Source organism: Carcharhinus amblyrhynchos, chromosome 14 (assembly GCF_965287045.1).
Source record: "Carcharhinus amblyrhynchos chromosome 14, sCarAmb.v2.hapA, whole genome shotgun sequence".
NCBI classification, from domain to species: domain Eukaryota; kingdom Metazoa; phylum Chordata; class Chondrichthyes; order Carcharhiniformes; family Carcharhinidae; genus Carcharhinus; species Carcharhinus amblyrhynchos.
This window is the reverse complement of record NC_137337.1, coordinates 6,168,131-6,184,361: the sequence shown is the minus strand read 5'-3', so window position 1 is coordinate 6,184,361 and position 16,231 is coordinate 6,168,131. Positions and strand designations below refer to the sequence as shown.

Here is a 16,231-nt window from a genome sequence, read left to right as displayed (position 1 = left end):
TTTATAAAAGGCAACTGGAGCGAATACAGAAAAGATTCACAAGAATATTTCCAGGGATCGGGAATTCCAGCTACATTGAAAGATGGAGAAGTTATTGCTGTTTTCTTTGGAGAAAAGGTTAAAAAAGATTTGATAGCCGTATTCAAAATCATGAGGGGTTCAGGTTGCTACAACCAGACACACAGCTCCTCCCTCCCACCCCCGCTGCAGAGAGGGGATCCCCCTCCCACCCCCGCTGCAGAGTGGGGATCCCCCTCCCACCCCCGCTGCAGAGTGGGGATCCCCCTCCCACCCCCGCTGCAGAGTGGGGATCCCCTCCCACCCCCGCTGCAGAGTGGGGATCCCCCTCCCACCCCCGCTGCAGAGTGGGGATCCCCCTCCCACCCCCGCTGCAGAGTGGGGATCCCCCTCCCACCCCCGCTGCAGAGTGGGGATCCCCCTCCCACCCCCGCTGCAGAGTGGGGATCCCCCTCCCACCCCCGCTGCAGAGTGGGGATCCCCCTCCCACCCCCGCTGCAGAGTGGGGATCCCCCTCCCACCCCCGCTGCAGAGTGGGGATCCCCCTCCCACCCCCGCTGCAGAGTGGAGGCTGGATAAGAAAGGAAAATTTCCAAGCTGGATTTTCATCCTCGTTCAGGGAAACCTATTGGAAGTGCGTGGATGTAGATATCAAAGGCCAGAACCTAGAGATGCTGCCTTCCAGGTGGAATAGTCAACTACTCTGTCTGTGATACGTATACAATGGCCACTTGGACAAGTAACTGGGAGGGGGTGTGCTGCCAATGGAAAAGCAGAGCCAACAACTTCAGAGAAGGGGAAAAGGTACATCACGCCAAACCTGATGGGGGAAATGGGGTCCCCGGCCTTCTTCAATCTACCCTTTAAAATGATGAAAGGTTTTAATACATTAAAGAAAGCTTGTTCTGATCTGTGGGGAAGAGCACAGCTAGAGGCATCAATATATGACAGCCACTCAGGGGTCAAGCAGGGAATTTGTGAGAAACTTCTTTAGCCAGGGAGTGGTAAGAATGTGGAACTCACTAGCAGTGGAGTGAATGATTTAAAGTTTATTTATTGGTGGGGATGTATTTAAAATGAGGCTCGATAAGGTTATGCGGGAGGGGAAGGAGAACAGAGGGATATGTTGGCAGAGCTAGACGGAGGAGGGGAAGATGATGATTGGGACATAAATGCCAGTATGAACAAGATGGGATGAATGGCCTTTTCTGTGTAATCTCCAGATTGTTAGGTGCTCTTACCTTTGATTTTTCATACTGCAGCCAGCTCAGTGCAAGCTCGGAGCGTTCCTCCCCGGTAAACAGGGGCATGGCCTGCTGAAACGCTGTCTGGATGAAAGCTTCTCCTTCTTTGCAGTGGCCAGTTATCCTCCGCTGATTGGGTGCTGCAGCCATGGACCCGACAGTGCTGACCCCCGAGGCCGGAGAGTCGGACCAAGATAAGGGTCTCCCATCACTCAAGCCACTCCCAAAGATGCCGGGCTCATCCAGGGCCATGTTCAGGCAGGAGGGAGGGAGGCCGCACCCTGCAGGAATTCCCAGAAACTGGAAAAAGGAGGACATGAGCTGGAACTTCAACCGTGGGCTGGAGAGTTTGAACATTGAGGAACCAATGTCATCAAACAGCACCTGTTTTCATTTGTTCGAAAAAAAATGAGAAAATATTTACAGCATTATTAAAACCTGATGGGCGCTTTTCAAATGAAAACACGTTTAAAACAAACACAACATTAATATTATGAAGTGTGAGATAAGCTGCTGCTCTGCTAATTATGGTGTTAAAAGCTCATTTATTGTCTAAGATACTTTACAGAATCTTTACAGTGCAGGAGGAGGCCATTCAGCCCATCGAGTCTGCACTGGTTCTCTGAAAGGATAAAGTTGATAAAGGAGGGTAGGAGAAACTATGAAGCTGGGCTAGCACTTAATATAAAAAAGGATAGCAAGAGTTTTTATAAATATATAAAAAGGAAGAGGCTGGCTAGGGTGAACGTTGGTCCTTTAGAGGATGAGAAAGGGGAGCTAGTGGTAGGGGATGGGGATATGGCTAAGGTCTTGAATAACTTTTTTGTTTCTGTCTTCACGGAGGAGGACGTGAATAATTTGCCGGGTGTTAGCGATGGAAAGGTGGTAGGAATGGAGGGTCTTAATGACATTACTGTTACTAGAGAGGTGGTGCTCGACAGACTGGAGGGGCTGATTGTGGACAAGTCCCCAGGACTGGATGGAATGCATCCGAGGGTTCTGAAAGAAATGGCGGAGGTTATAGTGGATGCCTTGGTGGTTATTTTCCAAACGTCGCTGGATTCCGGGGAAGTGCCGGAAGATTGGAAAACGGCTAATGTTACGCCGTTGTTTAAGAAGGGTGCCAGGCAAAAGGCGGGGAATTATAGGCCGGTTAGTTTAACGTCTGTGGTAGGTAAAATGTTAGAATCCGTCATTAAGGAGGAAATTGCGAGGCATCTTGAAGGGAATTGCTTGATAGGGCGGACGCAACACGGTTTCATTAAAGGGAAGTCGTGTCTGACAAATTTACTGGAGTTCTATGAGGATGTGTCTAGGGCAGTGGATAGAGGAGAGCCGGTGGATGTGGTCTTTCTGGATTTTCAGAAGGCGTTTGACAAGGTACCTCACAAGAGGTTATTGCAGAAGGTCAGGGGACATGGAGTTGGGGGTAGGGTGTTAGCGTGGATAGAGGATTGGTTGTCAAATAGGAGGCAGAGAGTGGGGGTCAATGGGTGCTATTCGGATTGGCGGTTGGTGACTAGTGGGGTGCCCCAGGGGTCGGTGCTGGGGCCTCAGCTATTTACCATTTATATAGATGATCTGGAGGAGGGAACCGAGTGCAGGGTGTCGAAATTTGCTGATGACACCAAGATTGGGGGAAAGGCAAATTGGGCGGAGGGTGTGGAGAGTCTGCAGAAGGATCTAGATAGGCTGGGCGAATGGGCCAGGAAATGGCAAATGGAATTTAATGTTGGCAAGTGTGAGGTGGTCCACTTTGGTAGGAATAATGGTAGGAAGGATTATTACTTACGTGGCGAAAAACTGCAGCAGGCGACGGTGCAGAGGGACCTCGGGGTCCTTGTGCATGAGTCGCAAAAACCCAGCTTGCAGGTGCAGCAGGTGGTCAGGAAGGCGAATGGGATGCTGGCCTTCATAGCGAGGGGGATTGAATATAAAAGTAGGGAGGTCTTGCTGCAGCTGTATAGGGCATTGGTGAGGCCGCAGCTGGAGTACTGTGTGCAGTTTTGGGCGCCGCACCTGCGCAAGGATATTTTGGCCCTGGAGGGAGTGCAGAGGAGGTTTACTAGGCTGATACCGGAGTTGAGGGGATTGAGCTATGAGGAGAGGCTGAATAAATTAGGCTTGTACTCGTTAGAGTTTAGAAGAATGAGGGGAGATCTCATTGAGACGTATAAGATGATGAATGGGATGGATAGGATAGAGGTGGAGAGACTCTTCCCGCTCAAAAAAGACAGTAGGACTAGGGGGCACAGCCTCAAGATAAAGGGGAGGCAGTTTAGAACGGAGTTGAGGAGGAACTTCTTCACTCAAAGGGTGGTGAATCTCTGGAATTCTCTGCCCGTTGAAGTGGTGGAGGCTGCCTCGCTAAATATTTTTAAGAAGCGGGTTGATGGGTTCTTGATAGGAGAGGGGATTAAGGGTTATGGGGAGAGGGCGGGAAAGTGGAACTGAGCCACAACAGATCAGCCATGATCTTATTGAATGGCAGGGCAGGCTCGAAGGGCTAGATGGCCTACTCCTGCTCCTATTTCTTATGTTCTTATGTTCTTATGAAAGAGCTTCTACCTAATCCCGCTCCCCTGCCTTATCCCTGTAACCTTGCACATTCAATCTTTTCAGACAACAATCCACTTCCTGTTTGAATACCTGGATCAAACCTGTCTCCACCACCCCCTCAGGAAGTTCATCCCCGATTCCACCCAACCTCTGGGTGAAAAAGAAATTCCTCACATCACTACTACTCCTTTGGCCAATTACTCTGAATCTGTGTCCTCTACCTCTTGACTCTCTCTCTCATGGGAATGGTTTCTCACTATTCATCCTGTCCGCACCCCTCAGGATATTGAAAACCTACGTCTCCTCTCCGCCTTCTTTTCTCCAGGGAAAACAGTCCCAACCTCTCCAATTGACCCTCATAGTTATGGCTGGAAACATTCTTATCATTCTCCTTTGGGATGCGTTTCAGTGCTACAGTTACTTGAATCTTTACATCTTTTCAATATCCTGGATAACTTGGTCCATACTTCCAACTTTTCCAATTTATATTCTGTAAAACCATTCCTCTGTTGTACAATGGGATACCGCACTGCTCAATAACTCTGCTGCCTCTGTGTGATGATGATCACACTTCCCAACAAGAAGCCTCGGCTACAGTTCAGTGAGTAGAACTCTCACCTCTATTTGTGGGTTCAAGTCCCACTCCAGAGACTTGAGCATATAATGCAGGCTGACTCTCCTAAGGCAGTGCTGAACTGTCAGAGGTGCTGTCTTCTTGGTCTGCCCTCCCCGGTAGACGCTGAGGTTCACTGACACAACTCCCTCCCAGCTGATATGTAATCCTCAACTAGCATCTGGTTAATATTGCATTGCTGTTGAGGGAGTGGCTGTGCACAGTTTCACTGCCAGGTGTCCTACACTACGACAACGACACCTCTTTCATTGGCTGTGACATACTTTGGGGTGTCCTGAGTTGGTGGAAGGTGTAAAGTTTGCTGATTTCCAATGACAAGTCAGCAACACACATCGCCCTCTCACTTTCTATTTCTCGTCTCAACACGTTGTGGATTGAAGTTTAGGTGGTTGTGTAACTACGGGAGAAAATATGTGAACAGATTGCATGAAAGTTTTCTGCTGATAAATAAAGGTGTCAACAGCAAAATTCTCAGCCTGCGGGTATCATTGGAAAGGGTAGAGTGCACAGCACAAATCTAATCATCCCAAGGTGGTGATGGTAGTGGAGAGTCTTTTATTTCGGTTTAGTATATTTGAGTGATCTACCAGGCCACTGAAGGTAGTCATAACAACTTGACACTCAAGTTTTTTAAATTTCAATTATGGGATGCGGATAGACTAGAATGTATTGCTCATTCCTAGTTGCCCACGAGGTGGTGGTGGTGGTGGCGGTGGCGGTGAGCTGTCTTCTTGTACCGCTGCAGTCCCTGAGATGTAGGTACACCCACAGTGCTGTTAGGGAGGGAGTTCCAGGATTTTGACCCAGTGACAGTGAAGGAACGGTGATAGATTTCCAAATGAGGGTGGTGAATGACATGGAGGGGAACTTCCAGGTGGTAGTGTTCCAGCTATCTGCTACTCCTCTCCTTCTAGATGGTAGCGGTCATAGGTTTGGAAGCATAAGGATCCATGGTGAATCCCTACAGTGTATCTTGCAGATGGTTAGCCCTGCTGTCACTGTTTGTCGGTGATGGGGGGATTGAATGTTTGTGGCAGGGATAGCAATCAAGCAAGCTGCTTTGTCCTGGATGGTTTCCAGCTTCTTGAGTGTTGTTGGAGCCGCAGCCATCCAGGCAAGGGGAGATAATTCCATCACACTCCTGACTTGTGCCTTGTAGATGGTGGACAGGCTTTGGGAAGTCAGGAGGTGAGTTACGTGCTACAGGATTCCCAGAATTTGACCTGCTCTGGATTTATTTGGCTAGTCCAGTTCCGTTTCTGGCCAATGGTAAACCCCTAGGATATTGACAGTGGGGCATTCAGCAATGGTAATGCCATTGAATGGCAAGGGACGATGATTAGATTCTCTATTGTCGGAGATAGCCATTGTCTGCTTGTGTGGCTCACATGTTACTTTCCACTTGTCAATCCAAGCCTGGATATCGTGCAAGGTCTTATTGCATTTGAACATGGCCTGCTTCAGTATCTGAGGAGTCACGAATGATACTGAACATTGTGCAGTCATCAGTGAACATTCCCACTTCTGACCTCATGACGGAAGGAAGGTCATTGATGAAACAGCTGGAGATGGTTGGGCCTAGGAACCCCTGCAGTGATGTCCTGGAGCTGAGATGATTGATCTCTACCACAACAATCATCTTCCTCTGTGCAGGTATGACTCCAACCAGTGGAGAGCTTTCTTCTTCCCCCGCCCCATTTCCATTAGGCCTCCTTGATGCCACATTTGGTTAAATGCTGCCTTGATGTCAAAGGCAGTCACTTCACCTCTGGAGTTTAATTCTTTTGTCCTTGTTTGGACCAAGGCAGATTAGGGGTCAAGAGCTGACTGATGCTGACGTAACCCAAACTGAGCATCAGTGAGCAAGTTATTGCTGAGTAAGTGCTGCTTGATGGCACTGTTGATGATCCCTTCCGTCACTTTACTAATGATGGAGTGCACACTGATAGGGTGGTGAAGTGTTGGATTTGTCCTGTTTGTGTTCAGGGGGTACTTGGACAATTTTCCACATTGCTGGGTAGATGCCAGTGTTGTAGCTGTACTGGAACAGCTTGGCTAGGGGAGCAGCAAGCTCTGGAGCACGTCTTTGTCAAGGCCAATTGCATTTGCAGTATCCAGTGCCTTCAACTGTTTCTTGATAACATGCGGAGTGAATTGAATTGGCTGAAACCTGACATCCGACATACTGGGGACCCCTGGAGGAGGCCGAGATAGATCATCCATTCGGCACTTCTGGCTGAAGATTGCTGCAAATGTTTTGACCTTATTTTTGCATTGATGTGCTGGGCTTCTCTATCACTGAGGGTGGGGATATTTGTGGAGCCCCCTTCTCCTCCAGTGAGTTGTTTAATTGTCCACCACCATTCGCAAGAGGATGTGAAAGGACTGCAGAGCTTAGATCTGATCCGTTGGCTGTGGGGTCACTTAGCTCTGTCTATTACTTGCTGTTTCTGCTGTAGGTTAGTTGGGATGAGGACAACAGGTTTCTTTCCTTAATAGTCATTAGTAAACTGGATGGTTCTGATGACAACCCAACTTTTTAACAATCAGCTTATTTCTGGATCCTGAAACTGCCTTGGTAGGGAATTTGAAATCATAGTTGTTGCATTGTTGGTGCAGTGACACAGCCATTGTACTATTATACCCCTGACCAGTTCAATCCTCACCAGCACAGAGTGGTCTGGTAGCACAGTGGTTAGCACTGCTGCCTCACAGCTCCAGGGACCTGGGTTTGATTCCCGGCTTGGGTCACTGTCTATGTGGAGTCTGCACATTCTCTCCATGTCAGCGTGGGTTTCTTCCGGGTGCTCCGGTTTCCTCCCATAGCCCGAAAGATGTGCTGGTTAGGTGCATTGGCTGTGCTAAACTGCCCCTTAGTGTCGGGAGATTAGCAGAGTAAATAAATGGGTTTATGCGAATCGGGCCTGGGTGGGATTGTGGTCGGTGTAGACTCGATGAGCTGAATAGCCTCCTCCTGCACTATAGGATTCTGTGATACAGTCATGTGGTTTGTATTCACACCATTAGATGGAGCTGCATGTTCACATTTATTGTACATATGGTGCATTTAATACAGGAATTCTGATAGGAGGAGGATACAGGGACACAAAACATAACAACTGCCCAGCCCGTACAGACAGTGGATAAACCCTGGGTGTTTATCCTCCCAAAAGGCTATGGATTCCAGAATGTTCTTTCGTTAGGTAATAGTATTAATCGACAAAGGCAAGTTAAATGGAGATTAAATCAACCATGTTCTAACGGGATGGTGGAAACGGCCTGAGGGGCTGAATGGTATCCTACACTTTACCGATTAACAGATTTTCCATCACAGCATTCGGGTCAGAGAATATGTTAACAGGGTATGAGCGTGACGCTCACAAAAAAAACAGGTCGCATTTCCTTACTAACTTTCCAGTACAACAATCAGCAACTTCTCAAATCAAAATACATTCACATCTCCATTATATAATGGCCCAGATCAGTCATTCTCTGGAGGGTTGCATCCTGAAAGATGGGCTGGAGAACCTTGCAAATCCCTCTGCATGGGGTGCAAGGGAATGCCCCAGGACATTTTGACTTCTATTGATAATTACCCTGTGTCTGAAACCCTCGAACTCCAATGCTAGGTCAGAGACTTCGGATGGTTCCAACTTATTTAACAGAATCATTACCCAGCAGAAGTTAGTATTACAACGGGTCTCACCTCTTGAGTAACTATACTGCTGACCCCCTCTTCCCATAATCCCCAACTATCCCCCCCTCAACCCCACTGGATCTTACTGTGTAAAGGGGGTGTGGCTTCACTTTCCCGACAATCCCGCACCACATTCTAAGGCTCCTGGAGCAGCTCTGTTCCACAGGGCTCAATATCTCTGGGTGAGGAGATCTCCAGACTGCGGTAAATTGGAGTGAGTGCACAATCTGGCACTGAATGCCACTCCATGGGAGACTCACAACTGCATTTCAAAAACGCACAAAGGCTAAACAGTGGATGCCACCTTGGTGCGTCCTCACACAGGGATGGAGCGTGTGGCGGGCTTTCTGAGGAGGCCAGGACTGAATGTTGACAGCTGAAAGACCAGTTTAAACCCTGGTGTTTTCTTCTACTGGTGGGCAGACAGATCTTTAAGGCTTGATTGGTGCTGTTGAAAATAGAAGTTTGTGCAAAAGTAGGTGTTTGCTTGATTTAGATAAACGCCGAAGTTTGAACAATTCCCATCATGGTCAACTCTACCCTCAGCAGCTGAGCAGCTCAATCATCACCCACCCAGGGTCACACAAAGTCTGAGCCATTAAAATGAGGTCACACCGGTACAGATCTCAGGACAGCAGACTCTCAATCCATCAGGCTGGGCCAGAAATAAACTCAGGTTCAAGATGTCAAAGGCCAACATCCAGGCAGATGCACCTCCCTGTTCCCGTGACATCAGGCCTTTAAGCAGAGAGAATGCTCCGTCTAAAACACTTCTGTCCCAGGCCTGTGAGAACAATATACTCCATGGAGCTGGTCAGAGCAGATCTCAGGCAGGGGTCGTGGCTAAGAATTTGTAGTTTGTGCACACAGCAGCCAGGGTCATGCTGATAGCACAGACGTGCAGAACTGCATCATTTCAGTGCTTCTAAAACCCAGCCCAGCTTCAAAAAAAACAGACCTTCTGCTCTGCTTCTCTTCAAAACAAATATTCAATTAAAAAGACAAACGCATTCTTCCACATCTGGATTGCAATGTTAAAACTGAATACTCTGGTAAATCAATCAACTCCCCTCAGATTAACAACTAGCATTTACATAGAGTGTTTTTACTGCAGTAAAACATCCCAAGCTGCTTCACAAGGGCACAATTAAAAATAATATGACACCAAGTCACACAAGGAAACACAAGGACAAGTGAGCAAAGAGGTAATTTTTAAGGAGCACCTTAAATGAGGAGACAGACGTGGAGAGATTTAGAGGGGGCCAGCACATAGCCAGCAATGGTGGGGCAATTAAAAATCAGAGGTGTGAAAGAGTCGGAACTGGGAGAGGACAGACATTTCAGGGGGTTGTGGGCTGCAGGAGGGTACAGAGAAAGGCAGGATTCAAGGCCCTGGAAGGATTTGAAAATGAGGATGAGACATTTTAAATAAGGCTATTACCAGACCGGGAACTGGTGTAGGTCATCAAGCACAACGGTGACAGGTGAATGGGACTTGGTGTGAGTTAGGAACTGGACAGCAGAGTGTGGGAGGCATTTACATGGACAGAGGAGCAGAGAACGCCAAAGGGAAAACTGCATGTGCTCAGTGGATTAAACGCCTAACTTTTCACCCAATGATTTGTATTCCAACGCGAGTGTAGGTGGGTCAGCTCACCTGTCTGTCGGGATCTTCACAGTCCTCTTCCGTCTGACCTTTCATCTTATTGGCTCGCCACGGCAACCAATGCTTGGAGTCACGAGTGCTCTCCACCTGCACCCACAGCTGCCACTTGGGTAGCGACTTGTCACTGACCTCATCGCCATCTTCATCCTCCTCCTCCTCATCACCTATTGCAATTCAAATGGTACAATCTCAAAGAGGATGCAGAAACAGTGAGACCTGCGGGGAGAGGGGAGGACATCTGCACACAGGATTCTTCAAAGGTGGTAAGTGGGGAGGTTAAGAAAGGTCAAAAAGGCTGATGGCATCCTTGGCTTTTAAACCGAGGCACAGCATACAAAAGCCAGGGAGCTGAGCTAAACCTCATCGCGCAGGGGGTAGGTCCCAGCTGGAATATTGTATTTACTTCAGTTCTCCACAGCTTGGGAAGGACGTCAAAGTCTCGGAAAGGATTTACTGGAAAGGTTCCATAGTTGTGGAACTTCAGCTACATGGAGAGATGTAAGAAACCATTTCTCCTCAGAGCAGGACAGACTAATAAGAAATTACACACTGGCATTCAAAATCATAAAGAACGTTGGTAGTTTAGATAAAGACAGGCAAAGGAGTCAGTAAGCAGAGGACTGAGATGTAGTATCTGGGAAAAGAACCAGAGGGTAGATGAAGAGAAAACTTTTTAAAAACAGCTAATTGTTAACTCAAGGTGAAACAGATTTAATTGTAATTTTATAAAGAAAATTGAATAAATACTTAGAAGAAAATCTGGGGGGAGGAATTAATTGGATAGCCAAGGGCCAGTACAGGCATGATAGACTGAATGGTCTCCTCATGTGCTGTAAGATTCTACACCCTGCTGGATATTTTTAGACTCCTCGTAATGTCACACTTGTAATGTCACAGCTTAACTTTGTAAATGCTTCAAGGTAAGAAGCAAAGCGTGAAATGTCTTCTCCGATAATCTTGGTGTACCATTGGGATTTTCCCCTGGTCTTTAAATGCCATGTTTGGACAAACACTAAATGCTGATTTTTTACAGTGGAGTCAAACCAATGGAGAGCTGGCAGCAATCACCAGGATGATGCAGATACAGAGACTGAACTGAAGCTGGTGTTCAATCCCGCACTTAACCAAATGTGGAGACGCCGGCGTTGGACTGGGGTAAGCACAGTAAGAAGTCTCACAACACCAGGTTAAAGTCCAACAGGTTTATTTGGTAGCAAAAGCCACTAGCTTTTGAAGTGCTGCTCCTTCGTCAGTTGAGTGAGATTTCAGTTCACAAACAGGACATATAAAGACACAAACTCAATTTATAAAATAATGGTTGGAATGTGAGTCTTTACAGGTAATCATAGAACATAGAACATAGAACATAGAACATTACAGCGCAGAACAGGCCCTTCGGCCCACGATGTTGCGCCGACCAGTTACAAAAACAATGACCCACTAGCCTATACCAATCCCTTTTCGTCCATAAACCTATCCAGAGATCTCTTAAACGCCCCCAAACTAGACGCATTTACAACTGCAGCAGGCAGGGCATTCCAATCCCTCACCACCCGCTGGGTAAAGAACCTACCCCTGACATCCGTCCTGTAGCTACCCCCCCTTAATTTAAAGCCATGCCCCCTCGTGCTAGCTTTCTCCATCCGAGGAAAAAGGCTATCACTATCCACCCTATCTAAACCTCTAATCATCTTATATGTTTCAATAAGATCCCCTCTTAGCCGCCTTCTTTCCAACGAAAACAACCCTAGATCCCTCAGTCTCTCCTCATAGGACCTCCCCACCATACCAGGCAACATCCTAGTAAACCTCCTCTGCACCCTCTCCAACGCCTCCACATCCTTCTTGTAATGCGGGGACCAGAACTGCACACAGTACTCCAAGTGCGGCCGCACTAGAGTAGTGTACAGTTGCAACATTACACTGCGACTCCTAAATTCAATCCCCCTACCAATAAACGCCAAGACACCGTACGCCTTCTTGACAACCTTATCTACTTGATTCCCAACTTTCAGGGATCTATGTACACACACACCTAGATCCCTCTGTTCATCCACACTATTCAAAGTCCTCCCGTTAGCCCTATACTCGACACATCTGTTGCTCCTACCAAAGTGAATTACCTCACACTTCTCCGCATTAAATTCCATCCGCCACCTCTCGGCCCAGCTCTGCAACCTATCTAAGTCTCCCTGCAGACTATGACACCCTTCCTCACAATCTACCACACCTCCAACTTTGGTGTCATCAGCAAATTTACTAATCCACCCAACTATACCCTCATCCAGATCATTAATAAAAATTACAAACAACAGTGGCCCCAAAACAGATCCCTGAGGCACACCACTCGTAACTGCACTCCATGATGAATATTTACCATCCACCACCACCCTCTGTCTCCTATCTGATAGCCAATTCCTGATCCAACTTCCTAGATTACCCACAATCCCATACATCTGCATTTTCTGCAGAAGCCTACCATGGTGAACCTTATCGAACGCCTTACTAAAATCCATGTATACCACGTCAACTGCCTTACCCCTATCCACCTCTTTGGTCACCTTCTCAAAAAACTCAATAAGGTTAGTAAGGCACGACCTACCTGCTACAAAACCATGCTGACTATTTCTAATCAATTCATTACACTCCAAATAACTATAAATCCTATCCCTAATAATTTTTTCTAAAACCTTGCCCACAACAGAAGTAAGACTCACCGGTCTATAATTCCCGGCAAAGTCTCTGTTCCCCTTCTTAAACAATGGGACAACATTCGCTATCCTCCAATCCTCCGGGACTACACCAGAGACCAATGACGACCTGAAGATCTGAGCCAGAGGCTCTGCAATCACCTCTCTAGCCTCCCAGAGAATCCTAGGGTAGATCCCATCCGGACCAGGGGACTTATCTATTTTCAGCCCCTCAAGAATTTCCAGCACATCCTCTTTATCAACCGTAATACTGTCTATTTTACACCCCTGCAACCCAATGTCCTCCTCAGCTATATTCATGTCCCCCTGCGTGAACACCGAAGAGAAATATTGGTTCAATACTTCTCCAATCTCCTCCGGTTCCACACACAACTTCCCCCTGCTGTCTGTAACTGGCCCTAATCTTGCCCTGACCAACCTTCTGTTCTTGACATACTTATAGAACGCCTTAGGATTCTCCTTAATCCTATCAGCCAAAGTCTTCTCATGTCCTCTTTTAGCCCTTCTCAACTCACTCTTCAACTCCCTCCTAGCCAATCTAAAGCTTTCTAGTGCACTATCTGAGCCCTCCAATCTCATCCGAACATAAGCCTCCTTTTTCTTTTTAACCATCGACTCAACTCTTTTAGTGCACCACGGTTCCCTAGATCTACCAAATCCACCATGCCTGACAGGGACATACCTATCAAGGACTCGCAGTAGCTGCTCCTTGAAAAAACTCCACATTTCAGACGTTCCCAGTCCCTGTAATCCCCTAATCCAATCCATGCGTCCTAATTCACTCCTGATAGCCTCATAATCGCCCTTACCCCAGCTAAAATTGCTGACCCGAGGTTCATGCCTATCTCTTCCCATCACTAAGGTGAACGTAACCGAATTGTGGTCACTATCACCAAAATGCACACCAACTTCCAAGTCTAGCACCTGGTCTGGCTCATTTCCCAGCACCAAATCCAATATAGCCTCACCTCTAGTTGGCCTGTCTACATACTGAGACAAAAAACCTTCCTGCACGCTTTGTACAAACACTGACCCCTCTAGCGAGCTAGAACTATAGCAACTCCAATCAATATTCGTAAAGTTAAAGTCCCCCATAACAATTACCCTATTACTTTCACTCCTAACCAGGATTGTCTCCGCAATCCTTTCCTCAACCTCTCTAGAACTTTTAGGAGGTCTATAAAAGACTCCCAACAGGGTGACCTCTCCTCTCCTATTTCTAATCTCCGCCCATACTACCTCAACTGACAAGTCCTCATCAAACTTTCTCTCCGACACTGTGATACAGTCCTTGACTAGCAATGCTACCCCACCCCCCCTTCTACCTTCTTCTCTACTCCGACTAAAGCATTTGTACCCCGGAACCTGCAACATCCATTCCTGACCCTGCTCTATCCATGTCTCAGAAATGGCCACAACATCAAAGTCCCAGGTACTGATCCACGCTGCAAGTTCATCCACTTTATTGCGAATACTCCTCGCATTAAAGTACACGCATTTCAAACCCTGCTCCGCCCCACCCCCACTATGCCGTGCCCTGCATTCCCCAACTATGCCCCCCTCACTTTCACCCCCTTTCCTCACTATCCCTCCCCCCCTCCGAATCAGTTTAAACCTTCCTGCATCGCTTTTGCAAATTTACCCCCCAGGATATTGATTCCCCTCTGGTTCAGGTGTAGACCATCCCTCTTATAGAGGTCCCACCTTCCCCAGAATGAGCCCCAATTGCTCAAGTACCTGAACCCCTCCTTCCTGCACCATCCCCTCAGCCACGAGTTCAAACTTTCCCTCTCCCTATTCCTCTCTAAACTATCCCGTGGCACAGGCAAGAGTCCAGATATAACTACTCTTTCTGACTTCGCCTTGAGTTTCCACCCCAACTCCATAAATCTTTGCTTAATATCCCCTTCCCTTAATCTCCCTATGTCATGTGTCCCCACATGAACTATAACTTGGGGTTGATCTCCCTCTCCCCTAAGAGTCCTGAATACTCTGTCCGAAACATCCTGGACCCCAGCCCCTGGTAGGCAACACACCAGCCCAGAGTCCCTACCCTTACCTCCAACTCTCCTATCCGTCCCCATAACTGTGGAGTCCCCAATCACGAGGCCCAATCTCTTACCCCTAACCACCTGAGGCTTGCCAATAGGCTCACCCCCAGAGACCTGCTCCCTTTGGCTATCCCCAGTTGATTTCTCCTCAACTGTAGCCTCCAGGACCGAGAACCTATTTTGGAGGGGAACAGCCCCAGGGGATTGTCCCCCCAACTGCTTTTTGCCCCTCTTCCTGGCAGTGACCCAAGACTTATTCCTAGGAGTGACTATCTCCTTATAACTCCTTTCTATGTCCGCCTCCACTTCCCGAATTATACGGAGCTCCTCTAATTCCCCTTCCAGCTCCTTTACACGCTCCTCCAGAAACTGCAATCTAACACACTTCCCACAAGTAAAATCACCTGAAACACTGTGGGAGTCCCTCACTACATACATCCCACAGGAGATGCAGCTTACAGCCTGAACTGCCATCCCTGAATCAATTACCAGCAGAAAAGTAAAAATATTAAAAAAAAAACTTCCCTCACACTTATAATTAGGTTAGAGGAGGTGGAAGGGTGGGATTCTCTACCAGTGTAGAGAATCGGGAATCCTCTCTACACTAATTTATAGTGTTAGGGGCACGAGAAAAAAAAAAAAAATCAAGTCTTAAATGTACAGACAATGTGAGTGGCGAGAGGGTTAAGCCCATCTCTTTGCTCAAATTTTTGCCATCTCCTTCCCTGACTCCGATTTCTAGTTTTGCATTCTCTTGCCTCTTTGGAGCACCTTGGTTGTTTTGTTGCAATTAAAGGTGCTATATAAATGCAAGTAGTTGTTGTCTGAAGGGCAGCTCCCATTACACTATGGGAACATATCCATCATTTGCACCAGTTGCCCAAGGTACTTCTAAACGCTTGTTCCATGTCAATTTGAGGGCTGCTCCTCATTGTACATCACAAAGAAACGGAATCAGGTGGCCACCCACATTTACTTTGTGTTTAACCCTCTCTTTACTCACATTGTGTGTACCTTTAAGACTTGAATACCTGTAAAAACTCACATTCCAACCATTATTTTGTAAATTGAGTTTGCATCTTTATATGCCCTGTTTGTGAACTGAAATCCCACTCATCTGATGAAGGAGCAGTGCTTCGAAAGCTAGTGGCTTTTACTATCAAATAAACCTGTTGGACTTTAACCTGGTGTTGTGAGACTTCTTACTGTCTTAGCCAAGTGTACAGAGGGCTAGTGAACAAATGCTCACTCCTGGTGATTTTGGACTGTTGTTACCCAAGGCTAAGTGAGGAACCAAGGTGAGTGGGACACATCAGCCATGGTCTCACTGTATGGGGGAAACAGGTTTGTTGGTCTAAATAGCCTTTTCTTTTCCTGTAACACTCTGGATTCTTTTAGCAACATGCCTGGGTGGGTGGAAGGAACAATAGAAATGTTTCTCCCACAGTTCAATTCCTTGTCTGTCCCGAAGAGATGGTGACTGACTCAGATATAACTCTGGCACAGCGACAGGCCCTTGTCCAACTGCACAACGTTCACCTGTCCTGCTCCAGATGTGAATGGGCTCAGAGGCTCTCCCATATAATCACTGGGCAGCATCAAGCTGAAGACAAATAGCAACAAGAATCTCTAACTCCTTGCATTGGGAAAC

General features: G+C 47.2%; 1 protein-coding gene across 2 annotated transcripts in view; it reads right to left on the bottom strand.

The window, feature by feature from the left end:
* The window catches only part of nrde2 (NRDE-2, necessary for RNA interference, domain containing), a 78,006-nt gene that overhangs the window by 8,337 nt on the left and 53,438 nt on the right, over positions 1-16,231 (bottom strand). For both annotated transcript variants that reach the window (XM_080202206.1, XM_080202205.1), the window contains exons 9-10: positions 9,810-9,982; positions 1,260-1,646 (exon numbers count right to left, since the gene is read on the bottom strand). In XM_080202206.1, the coding sequence (XP_080058332.1) occupies positions 1,260-1,646; positions 9,810-9,982 (560 nt within the window). The remainder of the gene's footprint in view (positions 1-1,259; positions 1,647-9,809; positions 9,983-16,231) is intronic.